Below are 15,293 nucleotides of genomic sequence, written 5' to 3' on the forward strand. Positions count from 1 at the left end.
GAGGGAATAAAATGATAGAAAAGCTGGTGTACAGACAGTCCACAGACAGTAGGCAAGTCCTTCTGTTGCTTGGGCGTCAAGTGATATACTAGCTGCTGCTGCCCTCCCAAGTGCTGCTGGTTTGCCAACATCTGAAAGAAGATACCGCTTCACAATTTCCACCAGACAAATAATTGCAATTGTTTTTAAACCACACTCGCCTTTGCTAGGTTCAGCTTGGTAGTACATATTTGAACAATATTTTTGGTCGTAGAAGTTCAAAAAGAGGTCACAAATATTCCTCAGAGCTTTTGTTCTGTAAAGACGTGATTACATCAAGTGGTTTCTGTAGATCTGTGTGCTGTACATCCATTATGTGAATTTCTTGTTTCGCTACATTTCAGATATGGTCTGGTTAGATTGCTAATCGGGTGATAATGCAGGTCATTGCAAGACAAATTCTCCATCATGGTACACTACCCTGCTTACAGTAGGAGACCACACTATGGTCATAAAATCTCCTATTGTCAAATTGTGACATGCAGCCACATTTTTTCTTTGTACAGTAGCAGATGGTAGTTGCACCCCTGCATGGTATCCTACTGCTACAGCCCATCTCATTCAAGTGTTGAAATGTGGTGTTTTAAAATATACTGCAGTATCCAATACACCTTGTATTTAACAAGTTCCAGTTCTCTGGATATGCTGCCTGCTTTGGAACATTGTCTGCAAAGTCTTAGGATGACGTGTGTGAAAGTCCCAATGGAACAACAATTTGTAACCCTGTGTTACAAAACTAACACCCTGATCACCACTGACATCAATGTAAACAGAGTTGGAGTAAGCTTGGATTCTTCTCTGTATAGAACTGAAGAAAAAGAGCTAAATGAAAGTGTTGGACATTTACAGCAACTAGAGGAAAGAATATGTTCTTTAGGATTAAAACAAACGCATTCAATATTAGACACAGTTTACGGCTTTAACAAATGGCATTAAAAGCACATATCCCTGAACAGAAATGAACACAAAACACCTGCTTAATGATATATCCACAAAAGCAACAGACGCTGTCTGGGGTCTCATTAGTTTTCAGAATAATAAGGTGAGGGACACTGTACTCTTTGCTGCATGGAAAGCTGCTATCAACGTTATTCGCAATGACATGAAACCTACCAGTTCCAACTAGGAAAAGACGGGGGAAGGTTTGTGATAAAAAACGAATCAAAGAGAGGATTGAACAGAAAGAACTCGGCACAGGGGTGCGAGCGGAATCAGCCTCTCGGAGGGCTTTGATCTGCTTCTGCCTCCGAGCTCTAAAAGCAGTGTTTTCTTAATGAGCCTTTCTCACTCTTGTTCTCAGGCTCCTCTGCTCATTCTGCAGCAGACTACAGCATACAACACCAAACGCTGCAGGGTGGAGGGCGGGAGGACTGCGGGCCTGTGAATGATGGGGTGGGGACTCTGAGGGGGATTTGTGGTGTAGATGCAAGACTCCAGCTCATTGACAAAACATGAAAATATTCTACAATGAAGCTTTTGGACATGGCTCGGCTGATGTGATGGATAAAACAGGGAACATTGCATTTTTGAAGGTTAATCATTGACTTCCTTTCCTGCACACAACACTTTTTTTTTAGTTTTTTTTTAGTAAGAGCAAATTTAGGAAACACCTAGACCTCCACACAGGCATGTTTGCTCTGCTGTCTTGCAGATATTTTAATCAATAACACTGTGAGCACTCAATCTGCGACCCGTCAGGTATATTTTAAGGAGAACATCTCTAGGGATCACACTCAATATTTTTGAGCTTCCAGTGTAGAATACCAATATCTGAATACCAGAGAGCAGAGCCAATATCTACTGTACAGGGGGTCCTGTTGTGCCTACATTTGGTCAAATGAGATAAATGTACTGTACACCAAACCAGATAGTCTTTTTCGCTGAAAGACTTGAATACACTCTTCAAGCTAGCTACTTGGGAGTAGATATTTGAAGAGACAATAAATACAATCAGGATTAAGCCTGTCATAACAAGCAATTCATCAATTAACTGCATGAAAATTTAAAATGAACTTGATCAGTTCCATTCTGACGATTAATATTTCTTAGTATTTACAGACAAATCAAAATCCACTTTATTTATGCTATTGCCTGTGTTTTTTATTTCCATTTTATTTATTGCTTCTGGTTGTTGTTTTATTTTGTATATTTACAATATCTTCCAGTTCCAGTGTTAAGTGTTTTTTTCAAGATTGAAGTTTATATGTCTTTGAGAGGGTGAACTTAAATTATCATTATTCTGTTATAAGCATATTACTTGAAAATGGTCTCAAAACAACATTATCATTTATTGCAATAGGTACTGGGACAACATATCGTCCGGCAACATTTGTTATGGTGACCGGCCTACACAGGACACACTTGTCCAAAGCACATTGGCTTTTATTACCCACCAAGTCTCTAAAAAGAATAATTTTGGTGATGTGGATTACTTACAAATTTTCACTCATTTCACTTAAAACACAATTACTCTGAACCAGAAACGTTGCAGTCTGTGTTTAATTGACATAGTCTTCATCTAACTGCAAGCATCTGTCAGTGATGCGTGAAGATTTGGTGCAAAAGGTCCTTAGAAGATTTTCTATGAAGTTGATGCAATTCAGTCCTGTTCCTTCACATCAAATTCGCTCATCCATGTCTGTACAGAACTCGCTTTGTGCATTGGTGTGTGCAGTCATGCTGGAACAGGAAGGGGCCTTCCTCAAACTGCTCATTAAATTAACCGGAATGACTTGAATATGCCGAAGCATTAAGAGTTCCTCTTACTGGAATGAAGGGATTGAAAAAACAGCTCCACACCACAATCGCCTCTACACCAAATTTACACTTGACACAGTGCAATCAGAAAAGTATTGTTCACCTGGCAACAGTCAAACCCCAGACCTGTTCATTGGATTTTTCCAGACAAAGAAGCATAATTTGCCCCTTCGGAAAACATGTCTCTGCTGCTTTACACCACTGCATCTGATGCTTTGCAATGCAATTGGAAACAAATGCTGCTATTAAGCCATGGCAATCCATACCAGAAAGCTCTCCATGTACTGATGCTGACATAATCTGAGGACCACATGAAGTTTAGAGGTACTTAGTTGCTGACTTTTCAGACATTTGGTGACCTCTGCACATTATGCATCCCAGCCTCTGCAGGTCCCACTCTTAGATTTTATAGTGGCCTACCACTTTGTGGCCAAGTTGCGGCTGTTTCCAATCACTTGTACACTTAGCATACACTTAGCACATAACAGCTGATCTAGAACTATAAAGTAGCAAAGATATTTCATGACAGAACTTACTGCACTAGTGGAATCCGGTCACAGCTGGAATTTGCCGAGCTTCTGAGAGTGATCAATTCTGACAGGAATGTTTGTAGGAAGAGGTGTTGGAGGCATTCGTGGTGAGTCTACACCCGGAAGATGTTTTTTTTCCTGATAAAGGAAACTAGCCTGAATCTTCAACAGACATTATGCGAAAATCCATACCATGTCTTGTAATGTCCCACTTAAACCTTGGAGGACTTTTGTCTCAAATGTCAAATTCTCAAATTCTCTGCAATGTTTGGTTACGAAGTTTAAAATATTAAAATGTTAAGAGCCAAGAGCCAAGACACAGGAGCCTGGTGTAACCTGGTGACTCCAAAAGGATTACAATTAGAGCCACTCAAATGACCTAAGCAGCCTTACCACCAATTAAAGACATCTGACAATAAACTTAAATCTTATATTTTATGGCTCACATTTTTTTTTGAGGATTGAGAAAGTGTCCTCTACCTGACGCTTAAAGCTAAAGTAAGTCTAAAGATGTTTATTCTATTACAACTTACAAGAAAATCAGGACATTAGCTCAAAACATTTTTTTAATGAGGAAATGTCAGCAATTTCCCATAATACTGAGCAACATCTTCAGTGAACAAACTGTGTGAATACAACTGTGTGAAAGCTATTCAATGTGTGATTAGTTAATTCAATCCAAAAATGCACGCTGATTAACTGACAATGAAATAATCACGTTTCCTGAACAAACATCCTCCACAGATCGTCGGTCTGCGGTCCTCGGCTTCAGCAGTCATTAAACATAGTGTTTGTTCATCAGAGCTGCAGCAATAAAATCTCACTGCAGAATGTGTTGCATCTTCTATTTACACCGCACCGAGTCACATCTATTGTGATCACACACAGTCCAGACATGGCTAAGACCTCACAGGATCTGGAAACGTCTCATTTATCATTCAGCGACCAGCCTTGTAGGAGAGGAGAATAAATTATTTAAAGTTTGGACCACACAAATTCTTGTGACTGTTTTTTTTTTTTTTTTTCTATCATAGGTTTGCTGATTTAGCTTTTCATTTCTTCTTTACCACTCTAAACTAATGCTTTTATACTACCATTTGTTTACATGTGGGATTACATCATAATTTATGGCCTGAAGCAGCTTCTTCCTTCTGCCTCCTGTAGAGGAGTAATAGCTCCACTTTAGCTCAGTGCCTGGGGTAAAGAAATCTGCCAAAGTAGGTCTGGCTTGATCTGCAGCTATTTAAAGCGCCAGTAAAGCTCCACTGAGTCCAAGCATTTGCTATAAATCGGTCAAACAATTTTAAGCATTGCAGCGGCGGCTCAACAGAGGTGTTGAATTGTGAGATCGATAGAGCGCGTGCACTGGAAAATACCAACAGTGTGGAGGCAAATCATGTCAGATGACTCTATCAGACAGTGCTTGATCGCATTTGAAACAACGGGAGAAAATAACTGACATCTATCAGGAAATTGAAGCAGTAAAATATAATCCAGGCACCTTATGAAGTGATTAAGGGGGGATTTTTTTTCCGAAGAGTTAGAAGAAAAGCAACAACTGGCTCATAAGATGCAACATGCAGTCCATGGGAAAAGTACTTTTCCCTCCTTTTACTAAAATTCAATCACACACTTCACTGTGCAGGACTTCAGATGATGGACAGTCACAAAAACACACTTTCATGTGTATTTGTGACATGGATATAAAATAATATATGGTTCTAAAATCTTTTTACAAATAAAATCTGAAATTGTGCCTTGTGTTTGTATTCAACCACCTTGGGCCAAAATTATTTCTTTCTGCAAATACAACTGCAGTATTTTTTGTAAATTCTAACCCTAACCCTATTTAGCTCAAACTCCATCAGACTGTATGGAGATGTACATATTTGCATAATGCATGGCAAATAGTTGGACCATCAACTTGAGCTGAGAATCTCCGACACTCTTCTTGTTTTTGTATTGCTCTCTCATCCCAGCCTCTTAGTTTAGAGGAGAGTCCTCTAAACTAACACTCTCAAGGCAGTAAAATGAAGGCAGACATTTTACTGCTTTCCCCTAATGCTCACATATTGTTTTATAACATAACTTTAAACTTCTCCACAACTTTATCCCTGTGCTGTTTGCTGTATTCCTTGGTTTTTATGATGCTGTTTGCTTAAGAACGTTCCCTGAGGTCTTCACACACAGTGGACGAGTTGCATGTATCCAAGACAACTGGTACCACTGGACTTTATTTAAGCACTTTCAGATTCTCATGCGTAAAATTCTTCCACTTTATGGAAATACTTTATAAAATACCTTTTATGGTTGAATTGGTGTGAGTAATTAGGTCATCAAGATGGGCAAACCGAATGGTGGTGGCAGTTTTTATCTCCTTTAAAGCATGCATTACAAATGCATGCATTGAATATAAAACTGAATTATTTTTACAACACAGGTTGTGGAATAGACTCAGAAGATATCTGGTCCCGTATTCCCACATTTAAGTTATCTGTTCTGATAATTGCTCTGTTTAGCATGTTAAGTTGAAGAATTCACAAGCCGAGCGTGATTTGAACTTACTGGCTTCTTGAGGAAAAACAGGGACAGTCCTCCAACTAGAGGCACATCCCCCAGCAAGGGCTCCATCACCACTCTCATCACACCGTGGATCTATGGAAACACAGGAGAGAACAAGAGTGATGCATTTGGACACAAGAGAAGCAAGCTTAAGAGAGTGGGAGCTCGACATTCCTGAGCGGTGGAGCGGCCAGAGCTGCCACACACGGTAGGCTGGAAACTCGATCGCTGTCCGGCTTTGCACCTGCCAGCTTCATCCTCCACCTTTTCCATATTGTATTATGGAAATTGCTAGGATTATAGAATCTGAAAGGGTTTAGTTGTGTTGTGTGGTAAACAAAATGCTGCTGAGAGCGCCAGCAGGGAACAAAGGAAGTTTAAGTTCCAGCATTGACATTTTGTTTGAAGATGCATTTCCTGATTGAAAACTTACTTCCAGTTTTACACAAAATACTTCTACTTTATTTTTCAAATCTCCTGTTGGTTATTCGTCTGACCCCACAAAAAGCTAATTATGTACTGCATGATCAATGACCAATAGGATTTTATCCAAGTGCTCCTGAAGCAAACAACAACTTGAATTAGTGCTGTTCTTAATGACTGTAAAAGAGATGCTCTCTCCATGTCTCCATGAGTTGCATAATAGGAGCAGGGTGCAACAAATGTTTCCTCAGGAGAAGATATAAAAGCACACAGAGGAATAATGCAGATTTCTCCAATCCGGGTAATGATCGTCAACAGCAACGCAGACAGAGCCGAGGAGATAGAAGTAAGTAATGAAAGGTTTAGACATCAATATGGGAACATATTGACAATCATTTCTACAGCTAAGCAATATTACAATTGTCTTTATACTTATTAATGATAATCAACAAGGAAACCATATGCACTGGAACACACGATTTAGTAATAGTTTACGTGCCAAGTAAAAATGTCTGNGTCTGACCCCACAAAAAGCTAATTATGTACTGCATGATCAATGACCAATAGGATTTTATCCAAGTGCTCCTGAAGCAAACAACAACTTGAATTAGTGCTGTTCTTAATGACTGTAAAAGAGATGCTCTCTCCATGTCTCCATGAGTTGCATAATGGGAGCAGGGTGCAACAAATGTTTCCTCAGGAGAAGATATAAAAGCACACAGAGGAATAATGCAGATTTCTCCAATCCGGGTAATGATCGTCAACAGCAACGCAGACAGAGCCGAGGAGATAGAAGTAAGTAATGAAAGGTTTAGACATCAATATGGGAACATATTGACAACAATTTCTACAGCTAAGCAATATTACAATTGTCTTTATACTTATTAATGATAATCAACAAGGAAACCATATGCACTGGAACACACGATTTAGTAATAGTTTACGTGCCAAGTAAAAATGTCTGTAAGAATAACGTTGCTCCCTTAGTGCCTTGATCATGTTATGACTCTATACGTTTCCCTAAAATAACTCTGGCTTTATATGCTTTACAGAATAGTCTAGCAAATTAGAAACGACAGGACAGAGCTCTGCCTCCCATCGCTATGTCCCTCTCTATATGCTGCTGTATAACTTTTGTTTGATGTTTGTTTTTGCTGAGACCAAAACTCAAGAGAAAGAGGAAGCACCTCAGCAAAAAGAGAGAAATGAATCAAACCAAAGGGATTTTCCTCACCTGAATGCTCTTGATCCCAGCTTTGCAATAGTAGCGTTTGATGTCCACATCAATCTCAGTGTTCCCAACGAAGCTGGGAGGCAGGGACAAAATCTTATCAGGTTTCCATCACTTTTTATAACAATTTTCAGCTCTTGATTTATTTCCTTTAGGATTTCACGTTACAATGCTCAAAAAAAACAACAAAAAAAACCAACAAAAAAATCAAACGCTCTTAAAAAAAAATACATGAAAACTGAGAACAGGTGAAACTGCTGCTAATAACTTTCGAGTGATTTTTCAAAGGAACAAAAGCTGATTATCCTGTTATTTTTATGTTAGTTTAACTAATAAAACTGAGTGTAACAACAGTTTTATTAAGGTGTCATTGTAAGTAGGTGTCATTGCCATGACACCTACTTATGAGTCAATAGTTTATAGTGTAGACTACACAATTCAATACTGTATTATAGTGATAGTGTGCTCAGTGAGGGACGTTTCTTGACAAACCATTTTCAGCTTTAATTAGTCTGTTGTGTAACTCTCTTGATTCCAGGCAAAAAAGAAAAAAAAATGGAACATTTTGTATGACTGCTAATGAGAAAACAGACTTTTCTAAATTCAAATAACTTCTTAAAAAAAACAAGCTCTGTTATTTTTGAATGATTGTATTTAAATAGATTTGAAAATTAGCTTCCATGCTTATACACCCTCCAAGCTTATTCTCTCCTCGGTAGATGTGTAAAAAGCCTTGAAGTAAAGTCAGCATCTATAGCTAAGAACTGCAGCACAGAGTTGCCCCTTGGGGTCACCAAGTCTCCAAAATAGCCAGAAAAGGTTATTTTGGAGCAACAAGAACTCCTTGTTTCTCTTGTTACTGAGAAACAAGGAGTTCTCAGTAACTCCTTGTTTGATAAGACTGATGAGGAAAATATTTTTTTCTCTACAACCATCAAAAATATATTTTCTATATATTTTGATGTGATCAAAATGTGTGTTTTGATCAGATGAGCCTAAGATTCACCTTTACAACAACAGGCAGTGCAGGTTGCTCTTGTGTTAAACAGGAGATGAATATATAGAAAACACCCCATGCCCAGTTTTAAGTATGGTGGAAATTCTGTGATGCTGTGGGCCAATGGCCTTTGTGTTTCCCATCAAAGGCCATTGGCAACTTTTACGAGTATACATTAGATCACAAGAAAAAATTCCTCTTTCTACAAGCTTTATTTATTAACATAGGATTTATTTTCTCACTGAATAGATGTATAGAAAATAAAAAATATGATTTTTCTCATTTTTTCCAGAGTGAGAGAATGCCACAGCAAGAAAGTTCAGCATTTTAACCATTACTGCCAATTACTGTAGAGGGCACTGTAGGCATTTTATACAAAAATAAATATTTTAGTGATTTTATATTCCCTCAGAGATCTTTCTGGGCAGTTTGCAAGCCAAAGGTCTGTGCCAACATGGATGCTTTTGATTATTTATCAATTTCTCAGTAACTGCCAAGTTAAGGGTCACAAAAGCTGGAGGAGATGTGAAAAGCAAGAAGCCATTACACAGATGATGGAGAAGTCTGGTCTTGGCAAAAATTTGACTTTCTGAAACAAGGTTCACTGAGAGCTTGGTGTCAGCGCTAAATGTGTTATTATTCTAGCCAGGAGTAAAATTTTAACAAATCAAAATGGCAAACATTATTGACTCACCTGATCTGCAGGTCCATGATGATCTGCCTCCGATCCACATTTTCTGTATAAACCTTGACTCCATTGATCCTGAGTGGCTAGAAAATAACAAAAGTAACCGTTATGGCAACCACACCGCTCCAGCTGATTAACACTATGACAACACCCCCTCAACTCTCACACGCTTGGCACAAGGTCGACCTGTTTTCCAGCTCCCCACCCATCCATCCATGGAAACTATTTGTGACACTGACCTCTCTGTCGTGTATTTTCATGGTTGAGCTAGAACCTCCCCCAGCTGTCAGACAGCACCTGCTGACAGCGGCCTGTTTTGTAACTGCTGGGGCAAGACACCGGCACTTTCTGCAACACTCACTTTGTTTCCTATGTCGATCTTACTGAAGCAGAAGGTGCTGAGATGGACGTGGCACTCCTTGACCGCTGGCTCGATCATCTCGCGGAACAGTTTTTCCACAAACTGACAGATGTACGGCCACATCTGCATTACAGTCTGCAGGAAAGTAAAGGCATAGGTCACTTTTTAAGGACGACTTAAGTAGAAATCTTTCAGATGTGTTGCTGCTAGTGTCACTCTGTGAATGACATATTGGTTTAAAATATTGAAAACATTCTTCTATTTTAGGAAAGCGGGGTCAGAATTATTCCCATCAACTGGGACGTCAGAGCATGCAATTTTTACTCACGCCTCCCCCGCCCCTCCCCAGAATGCCACAACTATTTTAATATATGCTCATGCGTGACTTCGAATGCACATCCTGGTTGTTGCCATGGGGATTCACAGCGGGTACAGCATGCTTTTCACACCGGTGCAGACACAAGACTGCATGTTTAAGTTAAATTTGCTGCAGTGTGACAGACAGAGTGGGAAGAGGAAAGAGTAGCAGGGTAATAGACTTTCAGTTTAGGAAACTTCATGAAAAAAGGGAAAATAAAGATTCACTGATGTATGCAAAGCAAAAGAGGCAGATGCTCAATTTATTTACCTTGTTTAACCACTCCACCCGCTCTACATCTGGGAAATGGACCTGCAGTGACGAACAGAGGACATGATCATTTAAAGAATACTTAAAATTCTAATTTACAGAATCATAATAGTTTTGCAGCTCTGCTTGTTGGCAGGTAAGCACATTGTTGCTTCATCTGTTAGTGCATCTGTATGTTTTTATTCATGTTTTCTTTTTTTTAAGAGAATAAGGCTACGCTCAGACAGCAGGTCTTGATGCTCAATTCCACCCACCTTGCCTGCTGGTGGTGGTCAGGAGGGCTGATGGCACGAAATAGATGCCTGAACTGTCAGCTGGTGCTGCAATCCAGTAGCTTGCTAACATGACGATGTGCATTGATTTCACTGAAAAGGTTCTTTGAGTGTCCTGAAAAGTACTACATAAGTCTGATAGATGTGTTTGAGATTTTGGGGGTTTCAAACCCAACATAAAACGGCTGAACTGATGTGAGTGGCTGTCAGATAGGATTTGACATGTGATGCAATGGATTGAAGAGACAGCGCTATTTCTCAAGACTCAGCATTCATGTCAAAATGTGGACAGTAAAGTGACAAGAGCAGGGCGATGGGGAGCATAAAGTTTCAGCTAATATTTAAAAATCAGGTTAATAGTTTAATAAAGCTGTCAAGTAGAGACGCACAGGCGTGAGAATATTGATTATTCAGTCAGTGACATTTATGTTGAGGTGGTGCTAAACTTAAAAGATTTTGAGGTCTTTAAGCTATGTTTAACACACTGGTCGCGTTTCTGTTACCTCCTGAGCTTAAAGCCTTCGGTTGGAGACAAAGAGTTACAGCTAAACGGATCTGACATAATTCTACTTTTATATTCAAAACACAAACACAAAGCTCACAAAAAAATGAGGTGATGCCCAGATTGTAGAAAGCATGATAACAGAGAAGACTGAGAGACGCCTGTTTAAAGCCGTGATTGTGGATGGGATTTTAATAAATAGATCACTCCAAGTGGTGCCTTTGAAATGGAATCAAATTGTTTAACTTTTTTACAAATCAAACACTAAGGAGTATGGCTGGTGAAATTATTTTCAGCCCTTTTTATGTTGTTACCTCTAAATGACACCTGGAAGTGATTGCAGAGGAGGTGGGGTTGCTAGGACCTTTATCTTGAAATGGAAAGCGCATGGCACACTACAAACCTACTGTAAAAGTGTAAAATTAACACACAAAAAAATAACATTATTGCCATCTTTTTAATACACACACACATGCACATACAAGATGGCGAGTTTGTGAATCTTAAGCTATGTTTCTAAAAAATTCTATGTTCAGTCTAAAAATATGAGGTTCGGGTTTAATCAGTCTAGTAATTATAGGCTTTATTCTGAAGAAAGTCATATTTAGTCAAAAATTTCTTAAAAACTGTAACATTGCTTTTTAGCATAGGAGCTAACAGGAATCTCAACTCAGATACCATCTTCAGCGTCAGAGTGGCTTACTGCGTCAGGAATGAAAGGCCCTATTCAGACGATTTTTAGCCAAGAAGCAATGGAAAACTTGCTGTGGGTGTAAATGACATAACTTCTCCCTCGTTTAAACATTCATGTCACCCCCCTAAGAGAATGGCACCCTGAATGGTGTGCCACTGAAATGATTTTAAAAATGTCAAATAGATCTGAAAAAAAAAAACAATTTTTTTTTCAGATCATCTGCCTCGGTCTTACCCTCTCCCTAACTTCGTCCTCAGTCACAAAAATCCTCTGCACATCCTCCTGTACTAATTCTTGGTTTTCTCATCTTTGTCTTTCCCTACTACCTGGCAGCTCCATAGGCCAAACGGTTTGTTCAATCACCAAGAGCTGTTGGATATTCCTGAAATTGCAGCTAATTTTACTCCTGGTAATGTGAATCTATACACTGTGTGTCAGTAGCACTCAAGGATCATCGTAGTGGATCATTCCTGACACAGATGACATGCTAAAGGTCACAGAGAGTGATGGAAGCTGCTGAGAAAGAATAGAGTTGGGAAAGTGTGTCGATCACATTTATCATCAAAACATTGAACAGTTCCCATTACATGCTGATATTAAGCCCCTTGCTGCCAAATACCATTGATGTTTGAACTCAATAACTTCAACTCATTGGCCTTCAGTACATCTTCCTCCACAACCGAGACTGAAATTATACAGTGCACCTCCGCTTTGCTGGTAGTTTTATTTGTCTTTAAGTCTCAATATCTTGCTTTGTTTCAGAGCCGTTTTGTTTTCGATCCACTCTACCAGTCAGCTGTCAAAAAGAAGGCTCTCAGAAGAAGACATTTGGAAGCTTGGAAATATTTCCACTCAAGAAAAGCATGAGCAGTCATGTTGAAAAAAGCTAAAAGAAAAAGAAAAATAAAATGACTTATGTAAAGCAATGTAATTCTTAAACCACAACTTCATGTTGTAAATCCATAAAGCAGCTCACTGCAGGAATCTGACCAGATGCACTGACTGATTGATCAGCACATATAAAAATGATATACTTGTATAAAAAGCCAAAAATTTATATTATTCTCCACAATAAGCACTTATGAGTTACTAAAGTTAACAGATATTTGAACAGATATTTGTTCTTTATTTTGCTTACATCTATAAAAATCAAAATACACAAGATAGAGAAAGAACATTATAAAACTAGAAATAATTGTTCTCCTTCTTTTGTTGAATAAATGCAATTAGAAAATGTTCTACATTTTCACCCTAAATTTTGTTAATGGCTTTGAGACAATTTAACAGTGGTATTTATAGTAAAGTTTATCAAACTATGACAATATTATACTGACTCATGTGAAAAATTTAATGACAAGATGCTGATTTTATTTGACTAAATCCATGCAAATTCAATCCATGCAAACATGTTGACCGCCTTCTTTCTGATGCTCTTAAAGTCCCGTTTTGCACTCGTATTTTCAGAACATGAAAAGCAAAATTAAAAGTATTCTACTAAACGGTTCAGTTTTACGAAATGTCATGCAAAATTTACATGTTTGACAGGCAGAGAGAATCTCTTCATTTCAGTAAAGGAATTGAACAACAAAATATATTTTTTTCATAGCTACACAGACATTTATGACAACAATGTATAAGTTGATCTCATTTATTTTCTTTAAAACTGAAAGCTATGCATCAATTCACACCTGAAAGGGGGATACTTCCACCCATGTTGACAACTGACCTTTCAAAACAGTTTTCATATTTCCCAAGTGTACAGTATGAAAATGTGGTAATATGACTCTAATTACTAATATATATACCAGCAGGAAGCAGGAAGAGTTAATTGGCTGAAACAGGAATAACAACCCAAATAAATGTGAATCTGATGTATTAGAATGTTTTAAGAAAATAAAATACAATTAAATGAAATTGTAGTAAAATTGAAGACTTTTCTTTGACAATTCATCTCCATGACATAAAAATGTTTAAATGCAAATTGATAAAAGTTTAGGTATAAGTTGATTTACTCGTGGCTATGAAATGGAAGAACGTAGAAAAGGTAATGCGTTGCTTAGGGTACAAATTGACCTGTGGTCAACGGGAGATATCACTGAAAGATCTTAAGACAAAGCATAAGGAAGAAAATAAAAACACAGAATGCTCTTAAATTGTTACAAAAGGGAACCAATTGAGCACAAATACAATAAATCCATGAACAGAACCCTGTGGAACTCCACATTCAGTAGTAACTGAAAAATATTTAATGCTCAGTTTTGCAACAGAAATACTTCCATCTGATTTTGAAATCCTTAAAAACCTTAGTACATTTTGATACCAGTAAACAAAAACATTCATAACCTATTATTATGCTATATACCAGACTTTTATTATTCTATGTTTGGATGCTAGCTTATCAATAGCGTCCTAGTTATTTTTGAAACACTAATGGGTTCCCATTGATTATTAATTCAAGCCCTTCTAACACAGATAGTGCAGAAATAGGATGGATTTCTGAAGGAGATACAGTAAATCTGCATGGATCTTAAAATAACAGAGACTCAGTGGGCATGTTTCCCTCCCAGCGTGGTGTCTGGTGTACCATTGTACCATTCTGTATTTAGAATGGGGCCGGGGTCTCATGTCACAGTCTAGGGGGGTTGAACAGCTGTTTCATCGCGGCTTCACAGCTCAAACCTGCAACGCCTGATCTGGTCAGGTGGTTGTTTATTTTCCTGGAAGCTCAAAACATATTGTTCACAAGAACCGCACAAATGCTTCTGAGAAAGCGGCTCGGTAAATGTACAAGCAATCTATCTTACCCATGGTGGTAAATCAGAGCTGGTTAGGCTTTGTTTGGCACATCGCTCCTCTTGGTCAAAGAAAGCAAGCGCTCGGCTCAGCCGGCTGAGCTTCCCTCCTGCGTTTCTCCTCCAGCAGAAAAAGATAAAAAGTCCAATCAGCAGCCAGCTGAAACTGAATTCAAAATAACCCAGGGCGTAAATTGGGAAAATTATGACAAAAGTCTTTACGAAGTGGACCCATGTGTGGGTGAGTTCGCTGCTGGAATACACCGGGGTGTCGTCGAGTGCGCTCCCCGGAGAGGTATGGGGAAAGTTGGACGCATGCTGGACGCTGTGTCCGTTCTCCTTTGGAGTCGCAGGGCTCGCATTGTGTGAGTGGGCTCCGCGGACTGCTGTCATTCTGTCTCCTGACATGTCTCTTGTCCTCAAACTGTCACAGTGCGGGTTAGGTCTAACAATACAGTTCCATGTGCGGAGCGTTGCGTTTCACGTCGGCTCACCTGCGCAACCTCCCATGGTCCTGCGAGGCTGCGCTGACATCTGCTTTATTAGTTTTCAATGAGAGCCGCTTGCAAAATGCATGTCTGTACCGTCCACTGTTCTGCTCACCCTGCCTGCACAGGGGTGGCACTGAGGGGTGGGAATAAACATTTCCAAGAACGCGCAAGGATTCTGAAAACTTAAAGCCGAGAAACACCGCCATCTGGTGTTCAATGCTGACATTTGACGCTATTTTATTTTTCATGAAAGTAGGTCAAGATCATGGAGAGCCATTTCAGCCAAAATCAAATAAATAAATTAATAAATAAACAAATAAATAAAT

At 38.9% G+C, this 15,293-nt stretch overlaps 1 protein-coding gene across 3 annotated transcripts in view; it reads right to left on the bottom strand.

The window, feature by feature from the left end:
- The window catches only part of esyt2b (extended synaptotagmin-like protein 2b), a 38,957-nt gene extending 23,742 nt beyond the window's left edge, over positions 1 to 15,215 (bottom strand). For 2 of the 3 annotated variants that reach the window (XM_007555637.2, XM_007555635.2), the window contains exons 1-6: positions 14,489 to 15,214; positions 10,217 to 10,258; positions 9,589 to 9,723; positions 9,234 to 9,310; positions 7,546 to 7,618; positions 5,892 to 5,981 (exon numbers count right to left, since the gene is read on the bottom strand). In XM_007555637.2, coding sequence (XP_007555699.1) covers positions 5,892 to 5,981; positions 7,546 to 7,618; positions 9,234 to 9,310; positions 9,589 to 9,723; positions 10,217 to 10,258; positions 14,489 to 14,884 — 813 coding nt within the window. In that variant the 5' untranslated portion in view covers positions 14,885 to 15,214. Of the gene's footprint in view, positions 1 to 5,891; positions 5,982 to 7,545; positions 7,619 to 9,233; positions 9,311 to 9,588; positions 9,724 to 10,216; positions 10,259 to 14,488 lie in introns of all 3 variants that reach the window. The other variant, XM_007555634.2, reaches the window with a different exon arrangement.
- Positions 15,216 to 15,293: the final 78 nt, after the last annotated feature.

Source organism: Poecilia formosa, unplaced genomic scaffold, assembly GCF_000485575.1.
Source record: "Poecilia formosa unplaced genomic scaffold, Poecilia_formosa-5.1.2 Scaffold71, whole genome shotgun sequence".
In the NCBI taxonomy this organism is placed as follows: Eukaryota; Metazoa; Chordata; class Actinopteri; order Cyprinodontiformes; family Poeciliidae; genus Poecilia; species Poecilia formosa.